Below are 21,072 nucleotides of genomic sequence, written 5' to 3'. Positions count from 1 at the left end.
AGAAAGAAGAAGAAGTCGTTAGCTAGCAGATTTGAGAAACCATTTTTATGTAATACATCAAAACTACAGAAGATAAAATATACACACTTGATTTTTTAATAAATTTAAAATAAATACGTAAATTGGTGAAACAATAAGTCAAAAGCTATTTTTTAAGTTTTCTTGTCATAGACATTGCAAACTCATCTGTGTGTCAAGTCGCTCTCTCCGACGTTACAATATCGAGGTTTTTTTTTGTATTTTCTTTCAAATGTACTCACAAAAATAATGTGAATTGTGTGCGTTTTTTAGTTGTGTGCATCTTCCCGGCCACTAGGATTTGCAAACGGCGTAGAACAGGTAAGGCTAAAGTATTAAATTTGTTCCTAAACTGCTCGTTAAACATAATTCGTTGGTGTTTCTGTAACTGTAACATTGGCGGCTCTTGTGTTTGGATTCGTACAATATTGTTGCAGCAGCGCGACAGAGCTCTGTGCCGGTATAATGATTCATATCAAGCTGCGCCAATCGCACGGATTGTTTTTATGTTTTTAAAGCCCGAGTAGAAACGCGCGTTGTGTGAATATGTAAGATGTTTTATATTTTCTTTCTCCGGCATGTGGGGCAGGTGCGGCACTGCCAGAGATGCACTAATAATTTCGCCGAGTAGTACACTGACACTTGACTTTCTCAAACAAATTGTTTTAATGTGCATTCCTTAGTGAAAGTTTTCAAAAAGTGTTCAGATGTCTGTGACTGTCCATCTTTGTAATTATATTATTTACTGATTAGTTCATTAGTCGATTTGTGAAATTACAGGAGCATAGTAATTGTCAAACAGTTCTGTGGCTGCCAGGTAATGCCTAAGTGTAATTTTATCAACTTTTGCAAAATTATTGTTATATTTTAAATCATTGTCTATAAACACAACTTTAAAACTTAATGTGGAGGTTTAGTAATCGAAAAAATTGAAATAAAAAAAACATCATTATCATTTGCCTAACTGAATATGTTCTTTGTAATTGTTAACCTGCAGGAAAGGTTTTTAAAAAATAGGTTAGGTAGTTTTTAAGCAATAAAAAAATCTTAAAACCAAAGGATCTATTATTTTTGGGAATCAACTATCTTATCTCAACAATCTAGAGTTGATATAATCAGAACATTTTTTTAATGTTCAATAAGGTTCTAGCTACAAGCTGTTGGTGCATATGGATCTTATGTGCACATCATATTGGTATTTTAAAATGTCACAATAAAACATCAATATACAACAAGAATGTGTTTGCATATATTAACACTACAAAAGCCTATTGTACAGAGCAACAATTAACTATGACTATGTACTGTAAATGTGATTAAATCAAAATTAAACACATGAATATAAATGTTATACCTGATGTCAATTTCTATATAATGTTAACTCTTCATTTACTTGTTTAGATATTGGTCCAAGTACTTTGTGTGGAGCCAGTTCTGAAAGGAATTAAAATGTAGGTAGTTGTGTTTCATTTACCTTTCTGAACAAGTTTTGGATATTTGTATTGATTGACATTTATTAGTGTTATTATATATACCTTAAATGGGTGTTATCATTTTATTTGTGATGAGAAATTTTAATGAATATTGTTTGTATGAAACTTTTGGAATATGGCACATAAGTTTGGAATTTGAGCTTCCACAATTATATTGATAGCATTAGTAAATTTCAAGAATGATTAATGAAGTACCTCTATTTCCATCAGAAAATTCCATATCATACTGATAACTACCTAAACTTTATAGAGAATATGTTGCTACACCCAGTTGGCCGTGAGATAGCTGGCTATGTTATATATTATGATTCTAAAAATTCCTTTGGTTGCCCTGAACTACTAGCTAGGCTATTTATAATTGTCTAATGGAAATCAACTTATTTAAAACTGCACTTGAATTTACCCAAAATATATTTCAATTGCAAGCAAAACATTTATGTTGTATGGTGCATGCAAGTGCAAATTTCAATAAAATATGTGAGAAATGAGATCTCGATCCATTTACAGTGATTGTGTCCGCACTAAGAATGAACTTTAGCTAAACTTTTTTAAGCACTATTTAGTATTTTTATTATCATTTCAACATATTGTAAATGCCATTAGTCCCGGTCATTGCTTATGACATTTAATCCAAATTGTAAATGATCTGATTATAGTTATAAGAGTGTATATAAAAACTAGTCATTGTCTGTCAGTTAACTACTTTACAGTTAATTATATTTTATTTTCTTAACTTTTTATATCTTATATAAACTGTATTTCCCCATCATCGTTTTAACTCTAAGACTGAGAAGCGGTGTAATTATAAAGTACAGTTGCAGTGAGCACCATTGTCTTAATCACGGTGCAGCAGAAATACTTACATGTTACATGTGTGATCATTATTAAGCATACTTCAGTAAATCATAGTGAAATCATCCTAGAGCTGGATAAAGATGGATAAATGTTATAAACATAGATATGCCAACTATGGAGTTGTCTAGTACTGGGCATTTGAGATGAGCACAGGCACTAAGATATGTTGAAGACTAATGATCTCACATATGAGGCAGCAGTACATACCTGTTTTAAGTACCAAGTGATGTTTCCTGATGCGTGTGGGGCGAATGGTGAGGGGCACCAAGGGAGAAATTGATAATGGCTCAAGAAGCTAAATATCAGTGGAATTTTAAGATCACACCTGATACCGGAATTTGCTGTGCAACAGATTAAGGCAGTGGCTCAACTGATTTGTAATTTTGTATCTATATAAGTACTATATGTATAGAGGAAAGACATGTTGTGAATTTATGTTAATTGACATTTATTAATATCGTCTTGCACCCAGGTTATTTAATAAGAAATCAATTTTCTTCATTCTCGGAACAAGTTGTATCATTTTTAAATTATTGTATGTACAATAATCACAATTTTGTTCTAGGTGAAACCCCGACGATGCCCTCTACGCATCTGAATCTTCGCGAGGATGACGTCATCCGCCTAGCGCTCGAGTTTCTGCACAACCGTGACCTGCACATAACACAGCTGTCTCTGGAGCGCGAAACGGGCGTCATTAACGGAAACTACGCCGACGACGTGCTTTTCCTCCGGCAGCTCATCCTGGACGGGCAGTGGGACGACGTGCTGGAGTTCATCCAGCCCCTGAGCTCGCTCAAAGCGTTCGAGGCGGACAAGTTTAACTATGCCATACTCAGGCACAAGTACATCGAACTGCTGTGCATCAGATCTGAAATAAAAGCTTACAATAACGTGGAGAATATTGTCGACGAGGTGGTCAAAGTACTCAGCGACCTAGAGAAAGTAGCTCCTTCCAAAGAAGAATACTCAAACCTTTGTTTGCTCTTGACTCTTCCCAGCATAACCGATCACGCTCACTTCAAGAAGTGGAACCCTAGCAATGCTCGCGTGCAATGTTTCCGGGAGGTTTACCCTCTGGTGGAGCAGTTCCTGCCGTGTGACAAGAAGTCCAGCAGTAGTACCGTAGTGCCCAAGTGTGCCAGAAACGATCGCTTGATGCAGCTGCTGATCAAAGGCATATTGTACGAGTCTTGCGTCAATTACTGTCAAGCCAAGGCCACCGGCTCGAAGGAGGCCCAGACTAATGAGGTCAATTTTTCGAGATTGCTTGACGGCTCGGGTTTCGACGAGTCCGACCTGAGCCTATTGTCCTGGTTGCAGTCCATTCCTGCTGAGACTTTTAGCGTGCCTTTCGAGCAGCGGATGTTGAACGTGGACGTGGAAAAACTGGACAGGCCTTCCTTACACACATCGTGGACCGAGCATATGCTCGTCACGCCCATCAAGCCGCGGACATTCCCGCACTTGGCGATGCCGTTCAGGCGGCCGCGATCTGCTGCCGATGCCATGACAAGGTCCCTTCGCCCCCTGCCGGATGGCGCCCCGCGGCACCCGGCGGTGATGGCGCTTTCCGCTATAGACTACGGGCCCTCCTCCTCTTGCTTCGCAGGCTTCCATTTGACAGGAATTAAAGGAAACAAACTCATGAACACGTCTGTCGATCGGCTTTTCGATGGCAAAAATGGCGAAAGCATATTTAACGAGACGCTAAAACCGATAGACGAGCAGTCGAAACCGGGCGGTGAACCGCCTTCCCCGGCCGACACCAACGAAACAAGCGGCACGGCCGCCTCCAACGCCACCACTCCCGAGCACCGCGTGCTCGACCGTAGCGCCCCGGCCGCCCCAGCTCCCGCCGCCACGGACCCCGCCGGCGACGGCGACTTCCGACGCCACCTGCTCAAGGAGTACCAGATACAGAAGCAACGCGAGTGCGACGACTACCTGCGGACTCTCTGCTCCTCGGAGCTGCGGCCGCACAACTCGTAAGTGTTGTTTGGGCGTGCGCGGCCACCGGTGTTCGCCGGAGCGCCGCAGCACCTTTGAGCGACCGCTGCCGACGCAGCGGTGCGTCTCGATACGCATTGACGCTAACGTTGTTCAATCGTTGCAGGGCGGAGCACGCCGGCGACGCGGCGCCGCCGTTCCCGCACAACCTCAAATACTCGCAGCCGGCGAATCACGACGACTCACCAGACTCGAACCCGCTCGCAAGGTAACCAAAGTTAAAGTGAAAATTCACCTGAACAACATTTCCGAAAATTATTTCTTCCTTAGTTTATTGCGTTTAGTGCATTGCAAAGCTTGCAGTTTCATTTAAACAAGTCGATCGTAATGAAATCAAACGGCAGCGGAGCGCGGCGCGCGGCTTTTGGCTGCGGTCCCTCGCCACCATCGTCGTTTATCAATCGGCGTACGCCTTTATCTAGAAATAACCGTCACGCGGAGACTTTTCCAAGCTAGCCAATAAGTCGCAGCTATTTTTCATTTGTTTTCAGAAAATCCGAAGCGTCCGAGATACCGAGCACTCCTATCAGCGCCGCTGTAAGTGTTGTTTTATTTTTAAGTAGATTTAGGGGGCGCCGCGCTCTGCCGCGCTCGGCCGCGCCCAGCGGCGCGCGCGCTCGGCCAGCTGCGCGCGCATTGCCGATTAGAAAGCTTAGCGCGGCCTCTGCGGGCAGGCGCTATGCCGCTGGCGATTGAGAATATTTTGTTTTCAGTGTCAACATACTAAATATAATTACATGTTGTGCGACGTGTTTGATATGATGTTGACATGACCCTCCGTTACCTTGCGAGCCACTGAAGAGCGAGCGTGACGTGCTCTTAGCCGCGGTGCACTTGTAAGTAATGACCGATGGACACCGAACACGCGGAGGTCGCTTGCGCCCGCGCCGCCTCCTTACACTGCGGCCGGTGTGCAATGCTCGTGACGCGACGCATGCGACTCCAGTGCGGCGGCAGCGCGCGACCCGTAGCGCCGCTCTCACTTATATCCATATTTTTTTGTGAAACCAAAACAAAATCGGCCTCCTCCTTGAATTGTCTTTTACTGACTTGCGGCGCTTACAGCTGAAGGCGATTGTCAAATTGTTACGTATCAGTATGAGGTTCTAAATAAAATGCCACTTCTACTTAACAGATGTGTTATTTCCGGGCGCCGAATACAAACATAGCAACGGAGCAATATTAAGTGTTTGCGCATAATTTCATAACTATAACTCCGCCAACACAATAGAGGTAGTTGCGGACCATTCACCGCACACCTCGGGTTTTTCGGTCATGAACTTTATGCGAACAACGCGCAGTCTAATAGTAATATCTTCAGGTATAGTTCAAGTGGACCGCAACTAAATTTGGATAGTATGAGGTCTGACCAACTAGTGTATAATGCACCAAGGCGACGACACACGTGTATCAAAACGTACCTGGCCTGCTCCTAAATACTGTTACAATTAAAAATAAACCAAATGTTACTTTTGAATTTCGAGTCTGCCATTTTTATGTGATCGCTCATTGCATTTCCTTGTTTACGCGCCAACAAGTTGTAAAATATTTGGTGATGTTAAAAGGGAGCGGGGCCATGGACCGAACGGAATCGCTGCGACTGCACACGTGACGTCGACAGGTGTGGTGCCAAATGCAACTCGCAAATACTCCTCCGGCAACGGAGTGCCGGTGTACGCGGCGATAGCCCATGGCAATAGACGGGTGCAGTGAACCCGAATTGCCATTTTGTCTCAGGAGACGGAGATATCACCTACTATAACTGGCAGCTATAAGACAAGCTGGCCATTCCTCAACTGATATTTAGGAATAATAGGCTGATCAAATCAAAACAACTTCTTAAGCGGTACGCAAAGAGAGGACACCGAAACATTTTATTTACGGATGGGACAATCTTGACAAGTGAGCAAGGTTACAAACAAGATGACCGTATTTATGCTGAAAGCACTAAAGAGGCTTCCCAATTGGTCAACAGAGTACAACGCAGGCATTATCCGACTTCGGTGATTTTTTGATGTGGTGTTATCTATAAAGGAGTGATTGAGCCATATTTTTGTGAAAAAGGTTTTACAATTTCGGCGCATGTCATGAAGCTCGATCCACCCAATCTTGGAAACGAACGTTTCGCAGTTTGTCAGAGCTGAAGACTGGCCGTCATCTAGTCCCTCTCTTAATCTATTGGGTTATGATTTGTGGCCAGTTGGGGGAGTAGGGCTCGCTCGAAGCGCCGCCATGAGTCCCCAAAACAATCCGCACGATTGTCAGTCAACACCTCGCCCGCAGACCGGCCCCAACGTCTAATGGACCGCATTGCAGCCGACGCGGACCACTTACAATCAGCTTTAAATGTTTTAATGTTTTTATATTAATGTTGTTCCGTTTCTTATTTTTTGCCTACCCGAGGTGTGTAAGGTAAAAAGAAAACATCGAACTCGGCAACAGAAGAAAAATATATTTAAATCAAAAGGGTGGTGGGCAGAAGGCCTGGTCTGGTTTTACACCGCAGCGCGGTATTTCCCTGATGGTGGCGGTAAGCAGCTGCACGATCTCCCAAGACTGGTCAGGCGGCAGCAGGTCGGAACGGGGAACGCCGGAAGTAGACAGGGAGTGTTCGTGCCGGTGCAAGGTTAGAATAGGTTCAATCTCAAAGACCGAAGGTTATTTTAATTATAAAACTCGCACCCCAAAAGGATGCGAAGCGATATAAAGATTGTGGCGTAAAGATGCTCAGAGAATGAAGTTGAAGAACCGAAACGAGAACTTATAACGTATATTGGCCCCGGCGCGTGAGACGTCACGTAGCTAGTGAACGCGACCGACACAAAGAGAGTGCGTCGGTGCGTGAGATGTCACCTAGCTGGTGAACGCGACCGAGGCCAGGGTCTTTCTCCCGGGCAATCGATGTATACTGCTGCGACTGGTGCGCGGGCGCATTGGAATGTTTGTTATAAAAACAAAGGTCCGCTGAACCGATTGGACGATTCCACGCCACTTGAGATGTACCGTGCCCCGCCAAGGGTTCAAATATTGTTTACCGTTTTGCAATTTATGTGACACTTGTGTTTATTTTCTTTTTGTTAATATTTTTATTTAAACACATGGAACGCTAACGTGCTACGTTACAATGTATAATACTAACTAATTGTAATACTAATAAATGTTCCGTACAAAAATGTTATATTTCTTTGTAAAAATGTTTATTGCATGACTAAGTGCACGCCGCTGTCGGCCGTCAGTCGCCTTGTGTAGACGTTTCAGAAGACGTTAACTTTAAAAAGTGGTGAAACGCCTGGCGTGTTTGTTCCGCAAATTGGTTCCATGAAAAATGACACTTAAGACTATTGGCAGTTGGGAATTTGAGTTACTGATAAGTGTCCGTCGTCCTTAACAACTTCACCGGGTTTTAGGCGGCAGAGCATCGCGGGCGCCTGACCTCGGAATTGGGTACCCACAGGCGCTCGGTGCTTATTACGTCGGGGTTACTTATTTTACACCTAAAAGTCTTGACGCATTTCGGGTGATTACGGCAGGGAACTCAAGCGGGATCGGCAGGGCCGCCGTCAAGAGAACGGCAACCGGTTGCACGCGACCGTCCCCGACGCGCCTGATCTCGCACCAGCGCCGAGCCGGGCTGCCGCCAGTCGCCCCGCGTCCCGCTGCCCGGTTAATTGCGTTCGTGGTCGCGCTCCACGCTCTCGGGATGATTTATGAGCGGACGCCCTCGCGTCGAGTTGTTTATGGCCGCGTAAGCGATACGGCCTTCGTTCTCAGCGGAGACGCCGCCCACCCGCACCCGCGCCCAGTGCGCGCGTTCTCTATACCTCCATCAAATTGTTTGCTTTAGTTAGCACGGCGTGCAGGTTTAATTGTTTACTTAAACTTTTGGACGACGAGCTCATCCGGCAGCATCCCGCCGAGCAGCTCGGAGCGTTCTGAATCTGACGACAATGAGTTTAGATTTAGGTGCCGGTGCGCGCGCACAACGTTCTGCGACCCAAGCGACTTAGACCTGTTTTCCCCGCAGAGGATTGGGTAGCATTTGTTGCCGCACACAGCGAGCGAAGTTTCACTAAAATGGTGTAAATATTGATTTATTTAGATTAGAGAAAGCCGGTGTTCGTTACAGTTATTTAAGAAGTATTACGTCATTCAAAATTTGATAACATTATCATATCGGCAGTTCATTATTTCTGGCCGAACTGATTTAATTCGCGTCCGGAACAAACCGTGCCTTCGGTCTGCAGCTGGCAGGTAACGATGCGCGCACACACACACACGCGCGCACGAGCGCACGGCCCGCGGTCGCGTCGCCGCGGCGATACGTCACTCGCCTTTATTGACTTTAATTGATGGACAACTGTCGCGCGCGCTGCATTGTGCGATTTCTTTATGGAAATGTGTTATTCTACGCTATGCTATGCTCTTACCTCACTTCGCGTCCGTCCGATCGGAGACGTCCGAATTGTTCATTGGAAAGTGTCCGCGCGGCGCCGCGTGCACCGGGTGTGCACCTCTCGTCCCGGCTGCCACTCTATCAAAAGGCCGAACGTCGGAAGCTGCAGACTTTTATCATAGCAAACGTAATTGGTAAAAACAACTTATCGACATTCCGTGACAGCGGCAGTCCCGAGCTGCGTCCCGCGGCAGGTCCGCGCGCAAGCGAAGCGGCCGCGCACCTGTAACGCAATCGTACGACAGGAATTCGGCTTCTGCGAACTTTTAATAACAGAAGGCAGTTAATGCCCAATTGGCCGTCCGTTGCAACATTTGTTCGATCTGTAATAATGAAATATGTATACATATGTATATACACACAAACGCATATGTTTATGTATAGTACATGTACACGTGTGTACACATGCGTGTAGGGGCGCATATAACTATGGATTGAAAGTTAATAAGATAACCAATAACATGTATAATGTGTACTGGAGCTTATTTCATTAACTTTTAATGCCTGCTCGCTGCGCACCGTATCGTGTATCTTATTTTTCATTAGTAATTAGTTGATTTGTAATGTTATGCGTTCTATTTCTAACTGTACTGCATGCACTCGTTTACGAAGGTCACACGCACACGTCGCGTCGTCCCAGCAGTCGGATTTATATAAATAATAAAAATTGAGAGCTCGCCGTGGCCCGTGAGCACGAGAGGGCACCCCGTGGCTCCCTTCAGTGATGCAGTGTGCGGTGATAACGTCCGGAAGCAATATGTTAGTGGTCGTGGCGGTAGTAAACTTGTACTTAAACAACGAAACCGGACACCTGTAGCGCGCTTTGTACTTCAATATAAATAGCTAGTTCATCCGGGGTCCTGTTGCCGTCAATCACTGCGTGGACTTTTATCCAAAGCGTCTTCTTTCCTTGCCTGTTTTGATTGTTTGGATAATATGGTGTTTATGTACCGCTAAGGGGTCGGTGTTTGTTCAGAGGGGCGGTCCTGCGCCCTGCTGCGCCGCGACCTCGGACTGGCTGTGGTGTCCGCTCGACGGAGCGGTTTGTTGGTTATGCTAATCGCGGCTCCGTCGCTCGTGTGCTCGCTATATAAGTCTATAAGGCTTGTCGCTGCGGTCCCGCCGCGTGGCCTTCGGCCGGCGCCGCGTCGACACCCACGCGCCTCGCGGTTGGCTGCTCGGGCTCGGCGCGAGCTGCTCCTCGGCTCTCGGTTCCCGCGTCCTCGAGATAATTATTTACCTTCCGATACTCCATATTTACGATCGTAGGACATGTCGATTGTCGCGGCGCGCGGCTGACTCACCGCGCGCCCGCAGTCGCGTCGCGGCGCGCCCGCTCGCCGCACATGTTTCGTGAACGCGCGCATTTATTTTTCAACTTTTTTTGCTAATTACGGGATAAGTTACCGAGTTAGTGCGTGGCCAAAAGGGCGAACATGGGTCCCGTCGAGAGAGCGCACGCGATGAGGCGCCTGGAATCAATGTTCGGCGCTCTGAGCGTGGGGGAAGAGGGCAGACGCTCGCCGCTCGTGAGCTCCACCGTGGAACGCGACCCGCGCTGCGACGTGCACGGCCGCCGCGCCGGCTCCGGCTCCTCCACCTCGCTGTACCTGCACGGCCGCGACTCCGCGCCGCTCTATTTCAGGGAATGTTCGTCGCCCACCGATGGGCTCATCATCAGGTCGGTTTTTAGAAAACAATGTTGTCGCGCGGGAATGACTCTGTGCGGCAAATTTAAGGAAAGATATGTTCGGCAGAGGGCGCGCCTCGCCGGGAGCCGGGCGGCGGGGTGCACGCGGCCCGGAGCACCCGTCCCTGTTCCCGAGCACGCTGCGGCGGGGACCGGCGCCCGCCGCTGCGCTCCCAGCCAAGCGCCACTCCCTGGGTTCCGTGCCTAACTTGTCGCGCTGTCACGTCGCCTACCAGGCGCGCCGCGACACCAAGCGCGACTACGTACGGTCCACCGGGTGCTTGTTCAGGAAGAGCTCCGTCGACGCCGGGAGGTCTTCTACGGACTCGTTGGACAGCTGGCGCATCGGTTACGATCGCTCGGCCTCCCCGTCGCCCCCCGCCCGCGAGCGCGGGTCCCCGAGCCGCCGACTCAGTAAGGTAATTGCAAATCGGGACGAGTCGCCCCGTGCAGCGCGCTCACAGGCAACGCTGCGCGCACGACGAGTGTAGTGCGTTTGCATCCGCACGCGAATGACTTCATCGTCCGGCGTGTTCGCGCACAGCTCCGCGTTATCGCCGCCTTGTTGTTTGTTTGCCGTAGTTATCAATTAGCAGTCATCAAAATAATATATTCGCTTGCGGCTCCAGTGTACGCGCGTTCAGCGTGTTGCTCGGATGTCTCCTCTGCGCGACAACTCTGATCGGCGTTTGTCGGTCGTTTGGCACTCTGGCCTCTGGCAAAGGCGAAGTGTCTTCCGTCGGGCAGTTGCTGCCGCCTATTGTCGAGTTTGCACGCGTCTCGATTCTCCGACGTATCGTAAGGTTTTGTAGCGTGACGCATCGCTCGAGGCAAACCAGTCGCCTCGTCCGAGCGGGCGGTGCAAGTTGTCATCAAGGTGACACTGCGATGCGGGGCCACCGTACTATATATGTATACAAGTCATCGTATTGCATTCGCGAGTGTGCAGCGCAACGCGCGCTATTGGTGCCAGTGTTGGCACTTGCGTCGGCTGCACAAGGAACGCGGCTTGCGCAACCTTAAATGGTGACGCGGTGCACCGCGGCAGCGACGCGACGCCTCCGCCCCTCGGCGCCGGGTGCCCCCGCGGAATGTTTCACTTCTCGTTTGCCGAACGCAAACATTTGCCTTTGCTCTCGCACGCGTCCGCCGCGGTGGGCAACAACGTGCGCAGGAAATACTATTCCTTTCACTCTCCGAGCTCGCGGTGGACTTGTCCGAGGTCGTTCTATAGGCACGGTGCCTCAGAGGCGACCGCGTGACGCAACCGCAGACTGTGATGAGTGCTGCAATCATCTCGTTGTTGTCGATGTTGATGTCGCCTTGTTTTTGGTTTTTGAATAACCGGACGCGCATTCATATCCAAGAGACGCAATGCTCACGCAGCAGGAAACACCTGCGATGATAAATAGTGTTGCCGATGCTGACAGAGAGATTGCAATGAAAAGAATTTGTATAGAAATATAGCACACATATTCATTTAAATTCAAAATGCTTGCAATTGAACCGCAAACGCTTCGAAAAGATTTCAAAGACTCCGACGCCCGCAAAACTGACAGCGGCCCAGCCCGGAACCGGACGTAAATCTCTTAGTAATGGCTCACTAGAGAAGCAATTTCACACAGAATTCTTATTACGTCACTTTCGGAATAAGTTTAACAGAATTACGTAAGTTGCGATCACGATTTCCAAAGAGAAGTCATCGACGCACATGCGCGCGGCCGGAGCGCTGACATTGCACGAAGCACGCGCCGATGCCGGCAAATAAAATCAAAGCGGACAGAAACAAAGTGAAAGTTGCGACCGGTCAGTTCATCTCCTGGAATAACATTCGGACGTGTTCCGAACGAACGCATCGCACTCAAGCCGTCGCTTAGGTTACCACTTGAATTTTATTGGGAATATCATGCAGCGCGTAGACGACAGCCCCGGCCAGCTCGACGCAGCCGACGTGCGCGACTTTACTTGCGCATTGTAAACCATTGCACCGTTTCTGTTTCGGTGAACAAGCGTTCACCACCAGATACATCGCAAGACCTCGTCGGGTCGCAGCCGCTGCGGCCATGTGACCCTCACTTCGCGGTTCTGTGTATCGCGAATGATGTCAAAAAACTGATTAGTTTACAGTTTCCAGCGGCCCCCGCGCGCACCCGTACTCCAGCCTTAGTGTTTGAGACTAAAGTAGTCCAACGTTATAAGTAAACATTCTACCCGGATGCGCAAATAATTGATTCGAAGAGAATTTGCACGCGCCTCTGCCACGGGAACGCACAACACATTACAAATGTTTAATGACTCTGTAGCGTTGGGCCAAAATAACTAATTTGAAAAAAGGTTATGGATAAAAAGATCTTCTTAGTTTTTTTGCTTTATACTTAAATGTCCTTGTTAAAATTGTAATTTATTTTACGAGAACATGTGTCGTGCACAACGCAAAGCGCGTCGGTGCGTGCTTCCGGGTAAGGCTCGGGCCGGGCGCGCGCCGCTAAGCTATAATGTAGTGACACGCGCTGCTCCTCCGCGGCGGGCTCGGGGAAATGATACCGCGCGCCGTCCTTTCACTCGCGAGCCTTTCTCCGCGCTCGCGGCGGGGGCGGCAGTAGCGCAGCACGCGGCGCGCCGGACGCACGCACGCACGCCCGCACGCCCGCATGCAACGACGACACCGCCGACACCGTAATGAAGTCCAAACCTGCTCATTATGCGGACACGCCGTTCCGGCCGTGGCCGCCGCTCGCGCGCCCTTCGCAGCCCAATTTTTACTTTCGTCCTCCCGACCCAGTCGACGTGAGAAATTTCAGAACCACGTCGTCGAAGGGCTCCACCTTCTCGGATTTTTCTGGCGCGAGCGGCTACGGTGACAACTCCAGGGATTACTACTTTCTGTCGCCGAGCTACCGATCCGCCGGAGCGCCCTCGCCGGCCAGTTACGCGGACCCGTGCGCCGCCGGGGACAGGCCGCGCCGGCTGCGACACCCGAACCCCGCGGCGCCCGGGCACGCCGCTCACGGCCCGCACGCCGCGCACGGTCCGCACGCCGCCGCCTGCCCGTGCGGCCGGTCGCGCTCGCTGGAGGACGTACGCGCCGAGGTGGTCACCGAGTGGGAGGACGATGACGACCACGGGAACCGCATCGTGGCGCCCGCGCCAGCCTTCGCTCGCGCGCCGCGCGCCTCCAACGCCGCCTTTCAAAAACGAGGATTTTTCACCAGACACTCTATGGAAAATCTGCTCGAAAAGTCCCCGCAGGTGCCTCCGCCGAAACGGATTTCCGCCTTTCAGGTATACTCTGTTTGCTTTGCGGCTCCAAATAGCGACGTCCGGTCGCCGGCGGCCGGGTGTCGCGCTGCCGGTTACGTATGCGCTGCGCACTTTCTAAAACATTTGTACGTCATCGGCACTGCGGCCGAGCGAACTGTTGCAAACTGTTGCGGTGTTGTTGCGACACTGCGAATGTGTTGTTGTTGTTGTCGTGCGCGCGGGGAGGCGAGGGGGCGGTCGTTCGGCTCCGCTGGAGCGCGCCGCTCTAACGGAGCTCCATATTTGTTTTTATACTGCGCTGCCGGGAACACGCCGCCCGCTGCCCCGCGCGTTGTTTGTTCTGCAGATGCTTTGTTTTGAAATTAGTGACGTCACCACCCTCGCCGACGTCCGCACGTTTTGTTGTATAATGTAATATAATATAATATTCACAAGCCCGAGCACCGGTCGGCGGCGGTGCGCTGCGCGACGATCTCGTTTGCGATTTGAAAGTGAAATCAAATGTTAATTGGCCGTTCGTCTCGGAATCAATGCGCTGCCGCTTCCGCCGCCACCTATCGCAATTATAATATTTGATTGCTTTATAACATTTTATCGAAACTCGCGGATACGTATTTGCATAATGAATGCACGCGAAAGCAGCGAGAGCGGCCGCGCGGACGACGACATAGAGCACCTTGATTTAAAAGAACCTACCGTGTGAGGTTTTCCAAACACGGATTTTTTAAAGCGCGATTGAGAACGACGTCCTTAACCTACTGTGCTGAAGCGATTCATTTTCCGGTGACAACTCCCTTACTTAAGTCTGTTACCAGTTTCTGTTTGAGGATTTTTACAATTGATTGCGTGAGAGTGCGCAAAAGAATAGGCGGCAGTACACGCGCACGCAGTTCGCTTCGTGGACACGATTACTAATTGAATGCAGTTCAAAACATTGAACGTGCTTTGTGTTCTTTTCTGTTCTGTTGCAGTTCTCTTACATTTCTCACTGTTGTTGTCGTACACACGTGCCTGGTTTTGGTGCGGATGTTGGCAATGAGTTGACACAATTAATACGTCACCGAACTTCTCCTTGCTGAGTTGGCTCTACTCAGTACAAATACACAAACTGTATCGACATCAGTACCACTGCCCCGTAAAGTGGCTCGCGCGACAGCTGCCGTCGTATCCACTGACTTAACAGCTCCTCTTCCCTCAAATAGACAAATCCTTACAATTAAACGGATGTACTGAATTTAGAAGAGCGATGCTTATATCGTGCAAACTTATCTCGAGCCGCGCGCGGTCAGTCTACATTCGATTTGACTAATCAAGTCGGTTGCGTAAGAAGCCCCGACTGCATCAATCCAGTTCTCAAATCCGTCTGATTGGAGTCAATATTTAAGTAATCGATATTCCCGACTTTTAGATTCAAAATCGAGTAAAATTCGTAGCTCCGTGTTCAACAAAATTTATGTTAGTTTTACATGTTCGTTCTAAACTTGCGTCTTGGTGAAGAACTAATACAGACACCGACCCGCTGCTCGGGATCAAGTTAAACTATGAACTACAAAAATGTAATTTTATTTTCAAATACGTGTATGTAAATATAAATATGTAAATGTATATTAGTGGCGTGCACTGTAACAATACGCGAAGTGGGATGTGAGTGTCGGCGCGTCGTTCGTGAACGAAGACGTAAAACAGTTTCCCGACGTTGACCCCGGCAACTGTTCACTTTCGTAGAAATAAACGCGAAGCGAAGATTGTTGCACTGCAACTAGCCTGCAAGTCGCCCGGGCGCGAAGTGTTGCGGTCTTTTTATTTTAGCTTAACGTGGGGGACGGCCCATCAGACCTGCGCCGACTAGAACCCTCGCACGCGCGCACGCTCGCTCGCACGTGTACGAGTTGCGTGTAGGAATATTTGTAAGTGCAAGCTGTTCTCGAGACCATGCGGCGAATTTGGCCTTTGGTCCCCGCTTTCAAGCACAATGCGGCGAAGGGAAGGATTGTAGAGTCTCCCTCCAGAGCTCCTACAGCTGGTATAAGGAAGCAAACGTCCTTATGTCACAAAATTGAAAACACTCTTCAGTAGAGAAAGAAAATAAACCGAATGTATGTTATGCGGATTTGTGTTGGGCGTAGGAAGGTGTATTGAAATTTTTTTAAAAGCCGTCCACGCGACTAGTAAAACAATACTACGTGCCGCCCGTGCTGTACGCTTGTTTATTTTCAAAAGGGAGTATTGCACGCAAAAGCACTTTGTGTTTGAGTGATCGTGCCGCGCGCGGTACTGTACGCGATGCAAATAACTTATTACGCATTCGCTTCGTCGTGTTGCGTCTGAACGCGGCGCAACGCTTGTTGAAGGCAAGCGGCCATCACCTACCGGTACCGCATTGGTGTCTCTTTTTGTCCCGCCAGCCGCACACCTTGCGACGTGGCCTACCGAAGTTCAGCTCGTAAATGATCTTGCTTCTTTCAGTAGAGTTCGTTGAGTAGTTCCTCCTCTAGACAAGTTGTAACAAGTCTACGGTTACTGAATAGTCATTTCGTTTGGATTAGCGCTCCATACAACCGACAGGCAACGGCGCGATCTAATCATCATGACGCGGTCAAATACGAGCGTCCCCCGCCGCTTAGAGGGAGCGTCCACTTCTCAATTTAGGATAACTGTCCTAACAAAAATTAGCGAGTGTCGCAGTTCATCGGCGCTGGGTACACAGCGATCACTCTCTGTGTCAGCTCCGATTCCCCGCTCTATCGGCTGCAGATTCATTTTAGTGACTGCTTCGTTGTCACAAGTGAACGGCTCTGTTGCGAGCGGGCAGGCCATCCCAGCGGCATTCGCGGTGTCGCTGCCTACGTCGACGCCGTTATGAAACAAGCAAACAAATATATGTTCTTTCGAGAAGTTAAGGGTTTTCGAAAAGCCGAAAGCTTAGTATAATTTTAAATATGTATTGATGCAGACTACTGCCGAGCTCCTTGACGTTGACTGTGAACGTAACGAGAACCAAGAATTCGCTGGCTATTTTTTTTCCGCGCTTACTTCACAATTCTATAATTCCAATCGCGGGCATATTTATTCCCTGTGTAATGTTTATTACAATAATACGCATTATTGATCAATCGTACCTTAATGTAAACATTGAAATTGTTTTGAAGAATTTTATTGTAGTTGCGTTACACCTTGTCCCAAAAAGGATGTAACAACTTTACGTAAACAAATGATTGACGTTAAAAGTATGTTTTTGCTTCTTGTAAATAAAAAAGGAATGGTGGTTTCATTTTTTTCGATGTTGTCTGTATTATTGTGAATATGTTGGATTTTATTACAAACATCCGGTGATGCAACCGTTTTAATATTTGTTTCATTAAATATGTCTTTAATGAATTCTTTCGCTTTAAGATTGTAAACAGCTCAAATGTGTCTCTTTTGAGTAACAAACGCGGCGTCAATATTCGCATCATTACCCAAACAGTATAGGACACGGCGCTGCGCATGCGACTGCAGTGTAGTATCGGAGCGGTGTCGACATCCGTGAGTAGTCTGACTTTGGGACAACAGACGAGGACAACCTGTACTGAAGTGTTGCGTCTAGTTGTCCCAGAAGTACTGCTCCGTCGTCAACTGACCAAAATTACCTTAATTTAACATTGGTTAAAACAATTTCAAGGCATTTTGCTTTATAAGTGTTCAGCGCTGAGTTGTCGCGCGCAAGCAGCCCGCGTTGTACCCGTGATAACACATTATGTACTTCATCGTAATTTGTATGTGCCGCCCTGCTAACTTTGAAAACGATTGACGTGTCATTAGCATCGGTACAGTGTCGCGTGCACTGTTTAATAATAATGTTGAAATGTCTAACGAGTTGCCTGATCACAGCACGTTGTTAATGTATATCACAATCGTAAGGGACCCTGGAGAGGTCTCTGTGGAACGCCAGTTCTTAGATGCTAATTAATCGTGATCCTATAAACTGTTTCACCTGCGTATGAGACAATGATTTTTACAGATTTATCTTCAACTTCATAATGATTTTATTTACACAAAAGCGTTTGATAAATCACACAAGACGCCAATGGCATTCTATGATTTTCCCATGAATCAAAAATGTTTTAGAGAAGTTCAATCGAAACGGTATTTCTAGGAATGAAAAAGCTTATTTAGATCAAAACATCGGAGCTTTTGGATTAAAGGAAACTTCTCAAGTGCGGGGTCGTTTTACGAAGTGGTGCGATTTCCGTTAATCTATAACATTTGGTGAGCGTCAGCGTTACCTGAATAAGGCGCAATATTATAAACGATGCTATTAATTGAATGTATTGAGGTTCCACAAAGACAGGAAAGATTCCTCAATGAGTTTATGAGCCTTTCTTATACGACGTGTTCGATATTGTATCCGAACGTAACACTTTTTATTTGGACTTGAGTGCGTGTATCGGAACGCAAGGCGTCTTTCACCGGCTTCTAACAAAAGACGACCACTTTTTGCATCTACCATCAACGGACATTTTACAAGTGTAACATATTTGATTTCTTAACATTAAATAATTAACTAAATGTGCTTGTTTTATATCGAAACCCAACACGACGTACGTGTGTAAGTACTAGTGGTCATGATGAAAACATTGCTTGCAGACGCCGAGCAGGAACGGAGCTCATCAGAACCTGCCGCCGTCGCCGTCCGGCGGCGCAGGGGGTGAGGGCGAGGGTCCGGGGCTAGGCGCGGACGTTAACGGCTCCCGGCCCACTTTCAAACCCGTCACCGTGCTGGAAGACTTGCAGGCCGTGCGCTGCGCCGAGTTCCACCCCAACGGCGAACTGTACGCCGTCGGATCCAACACCAAGACCTTGAGGATATGCACTTATCCCAAAATTGATGACGTCAAGTAAGTGTCATGTCATCCGCGATTCAACAATCATGATGCGCTGTCTCCCACAGCTAACCGTGGGCGCAGACCCGATGGGCAAAGCTTCTGCATCGGCTCGACTACCCCAGTTCTCTATTTGTTCGGGTGACTGGGGGCGGCGGTGTGCTGCTACTCGTGCATTCTCAACTTGCCATCGACTGCAATGCTTATGTACCGCCGGGAAGATATTTTGTGTGACGTTTGCTGCGCTCTGTTCAGGGACAGCGGTGCGCCGACGGCTCCGACCGTGCTCCTGAAGCGAACCAAACACCATAAGGGGAGCATCTATTGCCTCGCGTGGAGCCCCGCAGGCGATCTCTTGGCGACCGGCTCCAACGACAAGACCGTCAAACTGATGCGCTTCAACAGCCACACCTGCAATCTGGAGGGACAAGAGGTTCGTATCCTTGGTTATTCTCGGTAAGCGGCTACACGATGTACACTGCTCCACCGTACACCCAGACTAGGCTCGACTCAGCACTCGCGTAAATAGCTCTGCGGTCAGAGCTATAGGCGAATACGATAACGCGCCTTGCCCTCGGAACGCTGCACAGCCCGACGTCGTCTCGCTGGACTCGTGACTCCGCACCTGTGTCAACCAAGGAAAGCATTCCGTGCTTGTGACCTACGCAACAGTGTTTGCTCGCTGACACAAGTCCTTGTGACCGACTGTGGATACTCACACGAACTCTTTGGTCGTGAACATCGTCGAGAATCGTTATTTAAAACAAAGTCGGCTTTGCAGGTGGAGCTGACGATGCATGACGGCACGGTGCGTGACGTGTGCTTCATCGAGGATACCTCCAACAAGACCAGTCTGCTGGTGAGTGGCGGCGCTGGGGACTGCAAGATATACGTCACCGACTGCGTCACCGGCAACACTTTCCAGGTGAGAGGCGAATCCCCACCCCCGCTCCACCCCCATCACCAACGAGATCTGATGAAGTAGCGACCTGTACGCCCTGGACTTCGTTGCAGGCACTGAGCGGACACTGCGGGCACGTGCTGTCGCTGTACAACTGGGGCGGCGCCATGTTCGTGTCGGGCGGGCAAGACAAGTCAGTGCGCTTCTGGGACCTGCGCACTGGCGGCTGCGTGAACGTGATTTCGGGGGCGAGTAGCCATCCCGGCAAGGTGAGAGCGCGCGTCCATCCGGGCCTGCTCGCAACGGCGCTCCGTGACACTGTGCGTGTGTGTCCACAGGGCTCTGCGGTTGCGTCGCTTGCCGTGGACCCGAGCGGGCGGCTGCTGGTGTGCGGGCACGACGATGGCTCGTGCGCGCTGTACGACGTGCGAGGGGCGCGCGCGCTGCAGCGCTTCACACCGCACGCGGCCGACGCGCGCAGCGTGCGCTTCTCTCCCGGCGCCTACTACCTGCTCACCGCTGGCTACGACGGCCGCGTCGTGCTCACCGACCTGCAGGGTGACTCGCTCGCTCCTTCGCCTTCGGCCCGATGCCGCCCCCTCGCGTGGCCCCTCTCTGACCTTCGCTCGTGCTCTCCGCAGGTGATCTCACGTGCGCGCTGCCCAGCGTGCCCGTGGCGCGACATCCCGACAAGGTGATCTCCGCGCGCTGGCACCCGGACGACTTCTCGTTCCTGTCCACGTCGGCGGACAAGACGGCGGTGCTGTGGACCATACCGCCCGTGTAGCCGCCGCATGCGCACTCTGCTTCCACCTCTCACCGCTCGCGCTCACTCATCCTTTTTCGCAAAAAACCGCGACCGAACGCTCCGCATTGCTCCGGCGCGACCGAAACGAATTCGCGAACGCATGCTCTAGCTTCGACTCGCCATGGACCGATTATTTGTAAGTCGTGAACACCTGCAGCCGACGCACTGCTGCAAGTGGGCCGCGGGGGCGCAGCAGCGGCGCCGGTGCGAGTCAACGATCAACGTTGAGTAGTTGGCAGACGGCCCGCCGCGCAGTACTTAACGCCGGCACGCGGCGCGGCCGCATTACTTCGATGACATATAGTTTATGATTTAATTGTCTATTTAATTATTTAATTAATATTGTACGCGGTCTCGGCCAAGACGAATTCCGTTAACGACTTGTATGTATTGAAGTCGGAGAATATAACCTTTATTACTAACTCGAGTTGTTTTATTTGCTGAGCCACACATCATGTACACACACGCGCGCACGCACACACACACACACACACACACACACACACACACACACACAAACACACACAAACGCGCGCCAGTCGTCATTAGCTACAGAATCGCCGCCCTGCAGTTTATATAGTGTTAATAGTATTGTTACTGTATATCCTCACCATGATATATGTGTATGTTGTGAAAAATAAAATGCATCTTAGCCAATGATGTTTATTATTCAAAGTGCTTCAGGTATCCCACGACAAGCTAATGTATACCGCTTGGAGAG

The 21,072-nt window shown here is 49.2% G+C and overlaps 1 protein-coding gene across 4 annotated transcripts; it reads left to right on the top strand.

Annotated features, from left to right (window-relative positions):
- The first annotated feature begins 202 nt into the window (after positions 1 to 202).
- On the top strand, positions 203 to 20,773 carry LOC137921526 (WD repeat-containing protein 47). 4 transcript variants are annotated; one of them, XM_068764343.1, is made up of 10 exons: positions 203 to 339; positions 2,932 to 4,354; positions 4,483 to 4,584; positions 4,868 to 4,913; positions 18,407 to 18,657; positions 18,898 to 19,075; positions 19,424 to 19,567; positions 19,657 to 19,812; positions 19,882 to 20,101; positions 20,185 to 20,773. In XM_068764343.1, the coding sequence occupies exons 2-10, from the start codon at positions 2,946 to 2,948 to the stop codon at positions 20,328 to 20,330; spliced, it is 2,652 nt and encodes an 883-aa protein (XP_068620444.1). In that variant the 5' UTR covers positions 203 to 339; positions 2,932 to 2,945; the 3' UTR covers positions 20,331 to 20,773. The 4 variants fall into 4 exon arrangements, with proteins under 4 accessions (XP_068620444.1, XP_068620428.1, XP_068620419.1 ...); XM_068764327.1 differs by adding an exon at positions 1,420 to 1,469 and having other exon boundaries at positions 19,657 to 20,101; XM_068764318.1 differs by having other exon boundaries at positions 19,657 to 20,101.
- The last annotated feature ends 299 nt before the right edge of the window (positions 20,774 to 21,072 follow it).

The sequence above is a fragment of the Battus philenor genome, unplaced genomic scaffold (genome assembly GCF_028537555.1).
Source record: "Battus philenor isolate CCGP_79_NKW_IND1 unplaced genomic scaffold, ilBatPhil1.0.hap1 SCAF_1, whole genome shotgun sequence".
In the NCBI taxonomy this organism is placed as follows: Eukaryota; Metazoa; Arthropoda; class Insecta; order Lepidoptera; family Papilionidae; genus Battus; species Battus philenor.
This window is presented reverse-complemented; position numbering and strand designations above follow the sequence as displayed.